Here is a 13,823-nt window from a genome sequence, read left to right as displayed (position 1 = left end):
CGGCGTATAGTTAAAGCTGGTATTTTGCGGCGTATAGATAGACTTGCCATGTTAAGTATGGCCGTCGTTCCCGCGTCAAAATTTGAATTTTTTTTATTTTTTGCGTAAGTCGTCCGTGAATAGGGATGGACCTAACTCACGTCTAAGTTAAAAAAATGATGTCCTAGCGACGTCATTTAGCGCAATGCACGGCGGGAAATTTCGGGACGACGCATGCGCAGTTCATTCGGCGCGGGGACGCGCTTCATTTAAATGAAACCCGCCCCCAACCTGCCCAATTTAAAATCCGCCACCAGAAATACACTACGCCGCCATAACTTACGGCGCAAACTCGCTGAGGATTCGAATATACGCCGGGTAAGGTACGGTGGCGTAGTGTATCTCTGATACGCTGCGCCGATCGCAATGTATGTGGATCTGGCCCACTATTGTAGAAGGTCCTATATTATTAGCATTTGGAAAGCTGAATAGCACTACAGTTGGTGTGATGCCTGCTCAGATGTATGTCACCCAAATAACCTGCCTTTCACATTCTCTGGTGCTATGGAGGTAGCACTTATAGAAATGTTTACTTTTCTGCGGCCATTACCTGATTTAAACCCATTCAGATTTTTTGTTTTTTGGGCCTACGTTTTTTTCTAGCTGAGCTGAATCCGCCAAACTAGCTGCAGTACAGTTCTCCTTTTTGGATTTTGGTTGTCGGTGGGTGAGCAGTTGATGTTCATTCCCACTCGCCTTATTTCCATTTGCTGGCATGGTCACTTGCCATAAACAGGTTTTATTGCTGTTGGTATTCACATTGGACTTTCCCATGTCATGGTGAGAATTGTCAGTTTGGAAAGAAGCCGTTTCACCTTCAAATGACGGCAGAGAATGAGAATCTCCTTTAAGTTGCTCCTCCCTTTTCTCAAGGTTGTGTGGAGAACAGTCAGGATACGCAATCATCTGATCTGGCGTGACAGCTAACTTTGTGTGTGGAGGTGAATCTGAACAACAGCCTCCTTTTAGAGAATCATTTTCCAGAAGAAGAAGCTGCGTTTTAAGCTTCTCCGACCTTCGTCTTCTGTGACAGACTCCAATTAGATCCACCAAGCTCAGAATCAGAGAAATGATTCCGGTTCCCCAGATAAAAATCATCATTAGAGACTTTTCAGTGGGTCTTGAGATGTAGCAGTCAACATTGCTGGTGCACGGAGAATGGGAACAGCTGAATTTGCTTGGAACTAAAATTCCAAAAAGAAAATACTGACCAGCACCAAAGCCAAGCTCTAGACAAATCTTCAGCAGAAGATGAAGTAAATAAGCCCAAGAAAAATCAAGTATTTCTATTTGTAAGCCCACTCCATGATAAGTGGAGGAGGAACTTTTCCTGCAGTGATCATTTACATTGCCCATATATGCCAGAACTTTGTGTATGACATGGACACTGAACAAGGCATAGGGTAGAAAGACCATCAGAGTCTGAATCAGCCAGTATCTCATGTGGGACATTGGAGAGAAGATATCATAACACACATTGGAACATCCAGGCTGTAATGTATTGCAGATGAAACGTTCCTGTTCATCCTGATAGAGTGGATAACCAGCAAGGACCACCATAACTAGTCTCAGAAGGATCATCAACGTCAACCAGATCTTCCCTGAAATATAGGAAGAGCCTGTGCATTAGCAACTCAACATCTTGAACAACAATCACAGCACTGATCCTCATTCAGAAATCTTTTTCTACCCTGTTTCCCCAAAAGTAAGACCTACCCTGAAAATAAGACCTAGCATTATTTTCCAGGAGAGCTGCAATATAAGACCTACCCCGAAAATAAGCCCTAGTTAAAAATGCTTGTAAAATCCACTCTATTACAGTAGTATATAATGTACAATGTGTGTGTTTCTGTAATATAATTGCGGGGAAGAGAGCTCCGGCGGGTCACAGAAGCGCAGAATGGCGCTATAACAAAGGTTTGGCACAATTATATTACAGGAACACGCACATTGTACATTATATAATACTGTAATAGAGTGGATTGTAGGATTTTACAAGCATTTTAACTCAGTTCACACTGGGGATTCCTGACAGGAAGGGAGGGAGAGGGGGAGAGAAGAAAGCACATTACATGGTAAGACCTACCCCGAAAATAAGCCCCACTGTGTCTTTTGTTGGCATAATTAATATAAGACCCGGGCTTATTTTCAGGAAAAATGAATGTATATTCATTTTCTGTTAACGCTATTTAAAAAATAAAATAAATAATCCTTCATAAGCAATTTTAAACATGTTTGGGGAAGAAAAGTAAATGAGCAAGATAAGGACTACACAACTGTAGCACCCCAATAGGCTACTAGTGTTCAGATTTAGTTTTTGGCCTCCCTGTAGCTAGGGAGAGCAACAATTGTTTAATAATGTCTATTCTGGGTTCTGCGGGTGCAGGCTTGTTTACTTTCCCTAAACATACAGCCAGATCTACAATAGAATGGTTTCGATCAAAGCATATTTATGTGTTAGAATGGCCCAGTCAAAGTCCAGACCTAAATACAATTGAGAATCTGTGGCAAGACTTGACAATTGCTGTTTACAGATGCTCTCCATCCAATCTGACAGAGCTTAAGCTATTTTCAAAGAATAGCCAAAAATGTCACTCTCCTGATGTGCAAAGCTGGTAGAGACATCCCCAAAAAGACTTGCAGCGGTAATTGCAGCAAAAGTTGGTTCTACAAAGTATTGACTCCGGGGGGCTGAATACAAATACACACCACATTTTTCACAAATTTATTTGTAAAAAAAAAAATGAAAACCATTTATATGTTTTCTTCCACTTCACAATTATGTGCCACTTTGTGTTGGTCTATGACTTAAAATCCCTATAAAATATATTTATATTTTAGTTGTAACATGATAAAATGTGTAAAATTTAAAGGGGTATGAATACTTTCTCAAGGCACTGTATATATATATACACACATAGTATGTGTGTGTTTTTCTTATGAAAAAAAATCTCTGCCATATAAAGTAAATATTCTGAAAATCACATTTGTGTATAATGTGTTCTAAATCAGTTGCCCTTCTTGTCTTATAATATAACAAGCAGTAAAGAAACATTAATAAAAAATAACTAAAAGGCCCGGACCTTTTAAAATTCTAAACATATAATACACCTGTCCTTTCACTCAAAAGAGTATAAAAAAATAAATAAATTGCATACTAAATCTCAATATTAGTTAAAAAAAAAAAAAAAAAACATTTAAATTGAAAGCACTAAAATAAATAAGTACCTATTGTCCAAAAGTTCATAGTACAACACATCCATAAAGATAAAATAGGAAATAAATTAAAACTAAACATATCATCATACAATATTACATAGACAACATCAAACGGTAAAATCAAAATGCATCCAATGTTAGAATCACAACAGATAAAAAATAAAATTAAAAAATAAATATAAACTCACATATTTTATTACAATGTATGATCTTTAATTTTTAATTTTATTTTTTTTCTCTCCTTCTCAAATCTGAAGGGGGGAGATTTTCTATCTCCCTCTCTCTGTAAGTCTTTTTTAGTTCCTCCTGACATTTACTAGGTTATGTCCAAATTGATATGTATTGTGATTTATTTTAATTTTTATTTTATTTCTGAAAATAAAATAATTTGAAAAAAAAAAAACTAAATATAAGTTTCCGAATTGAGAGTATTTTCATGATGCAAAACCTATATTGACTAGAATAAAATAAATGTAATCATAACAGCAGACTAAGAAAGGTCCTGTGGCAGTGTGCATCATGTCCTGTATAAATAGTGATCTATAAAAGATCAATACATCATCAAATTGAAGCGTAGGATCCCAAGGAGTAGAGGGTTAATGACGAAATATAACCAATGCGCAATACCTAACGCAGTCAATACTCTTCCACCAGATTTCTGATTCTGCTAATGTCCTGAGTACATAAATGTACTATTATATTATGTTATTAATTGGAACATAGACAAATGCAATCATGGACAGTGGACTAACTATCTCATTAGTGATGCACTGGAGAGAGTTTCTATTTAAAAAGTATCTATCTATACAAGGTGCAGTCTACTTAAAAAGACTAAAGCATCGTAAATTACAAGTACAATATTTACAAATGCCAGTATATGCCAAGTTGATTCGTCTTGCATTCATTAATTTAATTCTAGCATATTATATAAAAAAAAAACATGTATATAAACAAGTAGCGGTCAATTCATACTTTGGCATACATACCAGTTACAGTAACATTATAGCTGAAAGTGATGATCACATATCCTAGCGAGTCAAAATATTCCATTGTCACATGTGTGGATGTAATTTCCTACAAACAGCGAGGAAAAAAATAGGAGCAAAAGTTATACTTTGGAAAATACCGTACCCACAGAGTCCAAAGTCAAAATAGCTGTGGATGTAAGGGGCATAGGAGCTGTGTCTGCACCTCTTACCTCTGAAGCTTTTGACATCTGCTGCAGGACAAAAGACAACCCAAGTCATCCCAGTCATTGTGGCTATTCTTACCACCAAGAGCATTCCAGTAACTGAAAATTGCTGAAATATTTGTCGGAAAAAGAGATCACAACATGGAAGGACACACGTCTATAAATTCCCCATGGGATACATATCAGACACCAAGCTGAGAGAGCCTTCCACTTTGATCAGCTTGGGAATTTTACTTCCTAATACTTATTACTTATTCTGCATTCATGGCTAAGAATTTCCATATTACATTTAATTACAAAAAATGCAAAAATTTACTCATTCAAAAATCTTGTTCATACTCTCTAACTGTCTGTATATACAGTATACATTATATTACCAAAAGTATTGTGACGCCTGCATTTACACGCACATGCACTTTAATGGCATCCCAGTCTTAGTCTGTAGGGTTCAATATTGAGTTGGCCCACTCTTTTGCAGCTATAACAGCTTCAACTCCTATTGGAAGGCTGTCCACAAGATTTAGATTGGAATGTTTGACCAATCTTCCAGGCACTGATGTCTCGTAGACCTGTCTCGTTGTCTCCGCTCTGCTCTATCAGATTGAGGTCAGGACTTTGTGCAGGCCAGTCAAGTTCCTCCACACCAAACTCGCTCATCCATGTCTTTATGGCAGGTGTGCCCAACCAGTGGCCCGTAGAGCCCTCTGATGTGGCCCACGACCTCCTGCTCTGGGATCGAATAGAATACTGTTATTAACCTCTTGGGATACGCGCTATAGTCAAATGACGGCTACAGCGCGGATCCGAAAATCCAAGTGGACGTCAATTGACGTCCGCCCCTTTGCGCGTTCCCCGCGCGCTCCAGAGCGCGCAGCGGGGAACTGCTGTGCTGGCCGTGTCCCTTGGACACAGCCAATCACAGATCGCCGCGAACGGCCAATCAGAGTAGCCGTTTGCGATGCGATCTGTGTGGCCAATGAGAGATGATCTCATATGTAAACATATGAGATCATCTCTCATTGCGTTTTACACAGAGACAGCGGTGCTGTCAGGGAGAGAGGAGACCGATCTGTGTCTCTTGTACATAGAGACACAGATCGGTCACCCCCCCCCAGTCACCCCCCTTCCCCCACAGTTAGAACACTAATTAGGGTACACATTTAACCCCTTCCTCACCCCCTAGTGAACCCCTTCAATGCCAGTCACATTTATACTGTAATTAGTGCATATTTATAGCACTGATCGCAGTATAAATGTGAATGGCGCTAAAAATGTGTCAAAAGTGTCCGATGTGTCCGCCATAACGTCGCAGTCCCAATAAAAATCGCAGATCGCCGCCATTTCTAGTAAAAAAAAAAAAAATAAAAAAAAAAAATTCTGTCCCCTATTTTGTAGGCGCTATAACTTTTGCGCAAACCAGACGCTTATTGCATTTTTTTTTTTTTTACCAAAAATATGTAGAAGAATACGTATCGGCCTAAACTGAGAAAAAAAAATGTTTTTTTTTTTTTTAAATTGGGATATTTATTATAGCAACAAGTAAAAAATATTGTATTTTTTTCAAAATTGTTGCTCTTTTTTGTTTATAGCGCAAAAAATAAAAACCGCACAGGCGATCAAATACCACCAAAAGAAAGCTCTATTTGTGGGGAAAAAAGGACGTCAATTTTGTTTGGGAGCTACGTCGCACGACCGCGCAATTGTTAGTTAAAGCGACGCAGTGCCGAAAGCTGAAATTTCACCTGGGCAGGAGGGGGGTATATGTGCCCAGTAAGCAAGTGGTTAAAGGTAAGTTTGTATTACTAAAATCACAGTGTATATATGGGAATATCTGTTCTGCAGGGGTTACTGGGCTGCTTTCAAACTGCTCCACAGGTACAGAGAAGTGCACCTGCGGGTTACCTGCACTGAGCCATAGACTTCTATTACCTTTGAGTTTGGTGTGCTGAGAGTTAGGCCCCATACACACGAGAGGATTTATCCGCAGATACGGTCCAGCGGACCGTATCCGCGGATAAATCCTCTCGAGGATTTCAGAGGATTTCTATGCGATGGCGTGTACACACCATCGCATTGAAATCCCCGCTGAAATCCTCTGCCGATGACGTGTCGCGCCGTCGCCGCTATTATGACGCGGCGACGGGCGCGACGCTGTCATATAAGGAATTCCACGCATGCGTCAAATCATTACGACGCGTGCGGGGAATCCCTTTGGACGGATGGATCCGGTAAGTCTGTACAGACGAGCGGATCCATCCGTTGGAATGGATTCCAGCAGATGGATTTGTTGAGCATGTCAGCAAATATCCATCTGCTGGAAATCCATCCCAGGGGAGATTTATCTGCGGATAGATATCCGACGGAGTGTACACACCATAGGATCTATCCGCAGAAACCCATTTGATGGGATTTATCTGCGGATAGATTCTATGGTGTGTATGGGGCCTAAAGTGGGCTCTATAGAGCCGAGTGGGCTGCCATCCACCCACTTCACTCATTGTGGCCCGCGACCGGTTACCAAGTCACTTAAGTGGCCCTTGCTCTTCAAAAGGTTGGGCACCCCTGCTTTATGGACTGTATACATTGTAGATATTTGTGTGTTTTAAATAGATGTATTGATATCAATTAAATGACAAACTGATTCCATTTCTGAAGGCTCATTCCCCTATGAAAACATCTCAAAATTCCACCTGAATCCCCTGTCACCAGTAGCAAGTCCTTATTCCCATCGCACACGTTCCTGCAATGAGCTCTAAAAGTACAGGGTGCTGGATACTGGAATATGCATGATAATATATATATTTACCTGCACACCAACGATCTTCAATTTTGGCCAAACGGTTTTTAATCAAAGAAAGATCACATCACAAAATAGTGTAGTGCAACTGTTTAGAGTCACGCAGGACACCATCGTCAGGCATTTGGACGAAATTGAAGATCATTGGTGTGCTGGCTCACACCACCAGTAAGTGACATGGACACTTAGACAGTTCGCTCTCACCTTATGAAGCATAAAAATAATCTGGGATCTGGCTTCTCACCTGACTAGAATTACAGGTAAGTATTTGGGGTTTTTAACCCCTTCTCTACCGGCGCATTGTCAAATGACGCCGGCAGAAACCCTCCCTCGATCCAGGTGGACGTCATATGACGTCCTGTGTTCCCGGCGTTCTAGGGCGCCCGCGGCACCGATCGTGACCCGGCGTGTGCCCAGCGGCCACGATTGCTGCCGGGCACCCACGATTGCCGGTGATCACGGCAGGAGTGTGGATCTGTGTGTGTAAACACACAGATCCACCTCCTGTGAGAGGTGAGGAGACCAATGCTGTGTTCCCAGTACAGAGGAACACACACCAGTCTCCTCCCCTTGTGAGTCCCCTCCCCCCTACAGTTAGAACACACTATAGGGAACATTTTAACCCCTTCAGCGCCCCCTAGTGGTTAACCCCTTCCCAGCCAGTCACATTTACAAAGTAATCAGTGCATATTTATAGCACCAATCACTGTATAAATGTGAATGGTCCCAAAAACGTGTCAAAAGTGTCCGATGTGTTCGCCGCAATGTCACGGTCACAATAAAAAATCGCAGATCTTCGCCAAAAATTAATACAATTAAAATGCCATAAATCTATCACCTATTTTGTAGACGCTATAACTTTTGCGCAAACCAATCAATATACGATTATTGAGATTTTTTTTTACCAAAAATATGTAGAAGAATACGTATCGGCCTAAACTGAGGGAAAAAAATGTTTTTTTTAAAAAAATAGTGATATTTATTAAAGCGGGAGTTCACCCATTTGTAAAAAAAAAAAAATTCTCCCCTTAGCTTCCTGCTCGTTCGGTCTAGGGGAATCGGCTATTTGTATTAAAATATGAGCAGTACTTACCCGTTTTCGAGCTGCATCTTCTTCCGTCGCTTCCGGGTATGGGTCTTCGGGAGCGGGCGTTCCTTCTTGATTGACAGCCTTCCGAGAGGCTTCCGACGGTCGCATCCATCGCGTCACTCGTAGCCGAAAGAAGCCGAACGTCGGTGCGGCTCTATACTGCGCCTGCGCACCGACGTTCGTCTTCTTTCGGAAAATCGTGACGTGATGGATGCGACCGTCGGAAGCCTCTCGGAAGCCTGTCAATCAAGAAGGAACGCCCATTCCCGAAGCCCATACCCGGAAGCGACGGAGAGGATGCATCTCGTAAACGGGTAAGTACTGCACATATTTTAAAATAAATAGCCGATTCCCCTAGTAAAAACGAGCAGGAATCTAAGGGGGAAAAGTGCCCTCTAAGGGTGAACCCCCGCTTTAAATAAAAAAATAGTGTTTTTTTTTTTTAAATTGTCGCACTTCTTTTGTTTATAGCGCAAAAAATAAAAACCGCAGAGATGATCAAATACCACCAAACGAAAGCTCTATTTGTGGGGGGGAAAAAACAGATTTAGTTTGGGTACAGTGTTGCATGACCACGCAATTGTCATTCAAAGTGCAACAGCGCTGAAAACTAAAAATTGGTCTGGGCAGGAAGGGGGTGAATAAGCATTTAAGGGGAAACTTAAATCCATCTGTAGCTCCAGGCTGTATATAGAGAACACCTCTCCGGGGGTAGCAAGTCTCCCCAGACAGACACAGAATACCAGGCCACCCTATCACCTTGTTGCTGCCCAGCTTGTGTTGCAGCTACACCAGTTGCAGAATCATGTGCATATACTAGCCATGTATGTATTATTTCTATCTCACTGCAAGCATCTTCAGAATTTTCACATCAAAGACGTACAGAGATGTTGAACAGCACAAAATCATCTGGCAAGAAGTTGCAGTTTAGCCCATCAGCTTATTGGAGAAGCATATCTGAGATATAAGACTCATATTAAGGTAAACTGATTAGAATTTCTGAATTTATTGCAGTCTCCTTGTCGCCTTTTTTTTCTTTTTTTCAAATCTTTTATTTAGTCAAAGGACGTGGTCAAGAACAAACAATAATGCCTTGTACACACGATCAGAGTTTCCGATGAAAAAAGTCAGATGGAATTTTTTCATCTGATATTCTGACCGTGTGTGGGCCCCATTGGACTTTTTTCCGTCGGAGTTTAGAAATAGAACATGTTTTATTTTTTTTTATGGAAAAAAATCCTATTGGAAATTCCGATCGTCTGTGTGGAACTCCGGAGAAAAAAAACACGCATGCTCAGAATGAAGTTGACGCATGCTCGGAAGCTTTGAACTTAATTTTTCTCGGCTCATCGTTGTGTTTTACGTCACCGCGTTTTGGACGGTCGGAATTTGGTCTGACGGTGTGTATGCAAGACAGCTTAAACGGAATTGCGACAGAAAATTCCATCGGATTTTATCCCATCGGAAATTCCGATCGTGTGTACAGGGCATTAGTTGCATAACACAGCATTGCAAGTATATACTCAGATGATAACACATTGCTGCCTCTGAATGGCAGTATAACAGTCTGCCATCTAGGACATTTCTCGTGTTCCGTAACGAGGGTGCTAGAGACAGTGTGCTGGCACCCTGTGTGCTTAAAATAAAATGAACAGCGATCCAAGTATGCTGCCCAAGCTAAGGTCCCGGACCAGTTCTAATAAATTTTGTAACTTTATATATTATCTTGGAACCCAGGAGCCTGGGTCCACGGAAACGGGAAAGGGGAGGAGGAAGAAAAAAAGGTAAGACATAGATAGAAGGATTGGTAAGGAAGGGGGGAAGAGGAGGGGGAATGAGGGGGGGGAGGAAGGCGAATGTGGAGGTGAGCCCCGTTTGAGCTCGCCGAACGCGGGGGAGATAAGGCGAGATTCTTGGCCGTCCTAGGGCTTGTAGGGCCGCTATGAAAAAGGCTGAGTTTAGTAGCTATGGTCACCGTCAAGGAGGGTCCTTCCTTCGTCTGTCGCCTTTTTTCATTAGTTGATGCTACTAATTGATATCACATGTACCCAAATATCCCTCTGTAGGATTCTGATCATCCTTGTCCTGTGGTATAGGCAGCCATACCAGACAGCACAGCCAGGTCCAAGACCTCTATGAAGACCATAGCATTGCATCTCCTGTAGGGCATACCCTAGCCTGTGACTGGTCAATAAGGAAGCGTCAGAACACTGGTGAGGCCATTCCTGTGGTCTCTCCTCCTGTAAGTATATTTCCTGTTAGCAATAAGGCTGTGATTGCCCTGACTTTTGTCCAATCCTCCCTTGCACCCTGTCTGCCTTCTGTTGTGCGAGGTATTGCAAGAAATGAAGTACCTCTGTAACTTGTCAGAATTCCCAGTGGGGTACACATAGGGGGAGATTTACTAAAACTGGTCCACCCAAAGTCTGGTGCAATTGTTCACAGTAACCAATTAGCTTTTAGGTTTGAGGCTGGGTTCACACTACTACACTACTTTCATCCTACTTTGCTCTGTGTTCAATGTTTCCCTATGAGAGCGTCTTGTAGCGTCCTACACAAGTCGGTCCGACTTTGAAAATGCTCCCTGTACTACTTTTGGTCCTACATTGATCCTACTTCAGGCCCATTGAATATCATTGAAGTCGGACCAAAGTAGTATCCTGTTCATGAAAGTAGGATGGATGTAGGACCAATGTAGGATAAATGTAGGACCAATGTAGCAGAGCAGAGTAGGATGAAAGTAGTGTAGTAGTGTGAACCAAAAGTAGGACCAAAAGTAGTACAGGGAGCATTTTCAAAGTCAGACCGACTTGTGTAGGACGCTACAAGACGCTCTCATAGGGAAACATTGAACACAGAGCAAAGTAGGATGAAAGTAGTGTAGTAGTGTGAACCCAGCCTTAATGTCAAGGCTCAATTGAACAAGCTGAAGTTAGAAGCTGATTGTTTACAATGCACAGCTGCACATTCTGTGTTCACCAGTTTTAGTAAATCTCCCCCATAGTGTTAGCAGCTTGAGGCATTCTATTGGTACTCTGGCATGCTAAAAAGGTACTGTACCCAGCCACAAAGTGCTCCATCCTAAACCAAGTACATGAGCGCGGGGATCACTATTCTCGCAGAGTGAAACCTAATAAATGCACAACCTTTTAGTGCGCCACTGGACTATTCACCTTCCTTCACCACTTCTCTGACCTATGCACTCAGGAAAGTCAATTTGCTTGGTACTTTTGGGGCTATCACTCATGTTACCTCTTCTCCTGCTGTTGCTTAGTAAATTTTTGCTCAGGTGCCCAGTGCTGTCACATAAGGGCAGGGAGAATGTCCCCTGTAAGCTTCATGTCCTAACTCAGAGCTTACACAGTGCTTTTATTTTCCTCCTTCCTAAATGGAAGGGCAGGAGCAAAGGCAACAAGATACATGCAAACAGATGCGGGGATTGGTGGTAAAGTGAACTTGTTGGTTTCCCCAGAAAGGGCAAAGCACACATTCAGTTTAACCACTTCAGCCTTGGACCATTTCGCTGGTCAAAGACTAGGCCACTTTTTGCGATTCGGCACTACGTCGCTTTAACTAACAATTGCGCGGTCATACGACGTGGCTCCTAAACAAAATTTACATCCTTTTTTTCCCACGAACAGAGCTTTCTTTTGGTGGTACTTGATCACCTCTGCGGTTTTTATTTTTTGCGCTATAAACAAAAATAGAGCGACAATTTTCAATATTTTTTACTTTTTGCTATAATAAATATCCCCCAAAAATATATAAAAAAAACTTTTATTTTTTTCCTCAGTTTAGGCCGATCCGTATTCTTCTACATATTTTTGGTAAAAAAAAATTGCAATAAGCGTTTATTGATCGGTTTGCGCCAAAGTTATAACGTCTACAAAATAGGGGATTGTTTTATGGCATTTTTATTAATAATTTATTTTTTACTAGTAATGGCGGTGATCAGCGATTTTTATTGTGACTGCGACATTATGGCGGACACTTCAGACACTTTTGACACATTTTTGGGACCATTGTAATTTTTACAGCGATCAGTGCTATAAAAATGCACTGATTACTGTGAAAATGACACTGGCAGTGAAGGGGTTAACCACTAGGTGGCGCTGTATGGGTTAAGTGTGCCCTGATGAGTGCTTCTAACTGTAGGGGGGATGGGCTGTGTGTGACAAGACAGTGATCACCGCTTCCGATTACAGGAAGCGATGATCACTGTCATTGTCACTAGGCAGAGCGGGGAGATGCTTGTTTACATAAGCATCTCCCCGCTCTATCTCTCCGCGAGACGATCGCGGGTATCCCCCCAGGCAATGGAGTCCGCGGTCAGACTCACGTAGAAGGCGGCAGGGTCGCAAGCGCGCCGCCGCCAGTGCGAGCGCGACCACATGGCGGCATCTTAAAGGGGTCGTACCTGTACGCCCTTATGCCTGTTCGTGCCATTCTGCCGACGTAAAAAGTCGTGAGATGGTCCTTAAGCGGTTAAGGTTCACATCATAATGCATTAGTAAAGTTCCAATGTGTAAAGGGGCCTAAGGGTGTAAATGTATTTGCATACAATCTACCATATAGTCACACGAAGCATGAAATTGTAGAAATTGTTTCTTGAACAATTATGGTCTATTTTTGTAATTGGAAACCTTCACTTCTTTTCTTGACTTGTGGATTGTAGATATTTGAGAAATTGCTTATCATTGGCCATGAGTGTCGGTGAGTGCTGAAAATGCTAAGGGGCAGATCCACAAAGAGAGTACGCCGGCGTATCTACTTATACGCCGGCGTACTTTCAAATTTCCTGCGTCGTATCGTTGTTTTGAATCCTCAAGATACGACGGCATCTGGGTTAGATCCGACAGGCGTACGGCTTCGTACGCCTTCGGATCTTAGATGCAATACTTCGGCGTCGCCGTGGAGTTCTCGTCGTTTTCCGCGTTGAGTATGCAAATTAGCTATTTCCGACGATCCACGTACGTACGTACGTACGTACGTACGTACGTACGTACGCGCGGCCGTCGCATTCTCTTACGTCGTCTCTAGTCGGCTTTTTCCGGCGTATAGTTAAAGCTGCTGTTTTGCGGTGTATAGTTAGACTTGCCATGTTAAGTATGGCCGTCGTTCCCGCGTTTAATTTGAAATTATTTTTTTGTTTGCGTAAGTCGTCCGTGAATCGCGGGATGGACGTAATTTACGTCCAAGTCTAAACAATGACGTCCTTGCGACGTCATTTCGCGCAATGCACGGCGGGAAATTTAGGGGCGGGGCATGCACAGTTCGTTCGGCGCGGGGACGCCCTTCATTTAAATGAAACACGCCACCTACCCGCCCAACTTGAATTCCGCGCCGTTGCGCCGCTTGAGATACACTACACCGCTGTAACTTACGGCGCAAAATCTTTATGGATTCGAACCAAAGCCAGGCAAGGTACGGCGGCTTAGCGTATCTCAGATACGATGCGCCGGGGCAGATCTTTGTGGATCTGCCCC

At 42.4% G+C, this 13,823-nt stretch overlaps 1 protein-coding gene across 1 annotated transcript; it reads right to left on the bottom strand.

Annotated features, from left to right (window-relative positions):
• Positions 1 to 361: 361 nt before the first annotated feature.
• On the bottom strand, positions 362 to 4,565 carry GJD4 (gap junction protein delta 4). The gene is made up of 2 exons (XM_040351981.1): positions 4,245 to 4,565; positions 362 to 1,640 (listed from the first exon to the last, which is right to left on the bottom strand). The coding sequence occupies exons 1-2, from the start codon at positions 4,306 to 4,308 to the stop codon at positions 595 to 597; spliced, it is 1,110 nt and encodes a 369-aa protein (XP_040207915.1). The 5' UTR covers positions 4,309 to 4,565; the 3' UTR covers positions 362 to 594.
• Positions 4,566 to 13,823: the final 9,258 nt, after the last annotated feature.

Source organism: Rana temporaria, chromosome 5 (genome assembly GCF_905171775.1).
Source record: "Rana temporaria chromosome 5, aRanTem1.1, whole genome shotgun sequence".
Taxonomy (NCBI): domain Eukaryota; kingdom Metazoa; phylum Chordata; class Amphibia; order Anura; family Ranidae; genus Rana; species Rana temporaria.
The sequence above is the reverse complement of the archived record's forward strand: the minus strand, read 5'-3'. Positions and strand labels throughout refer to the sequence as shown.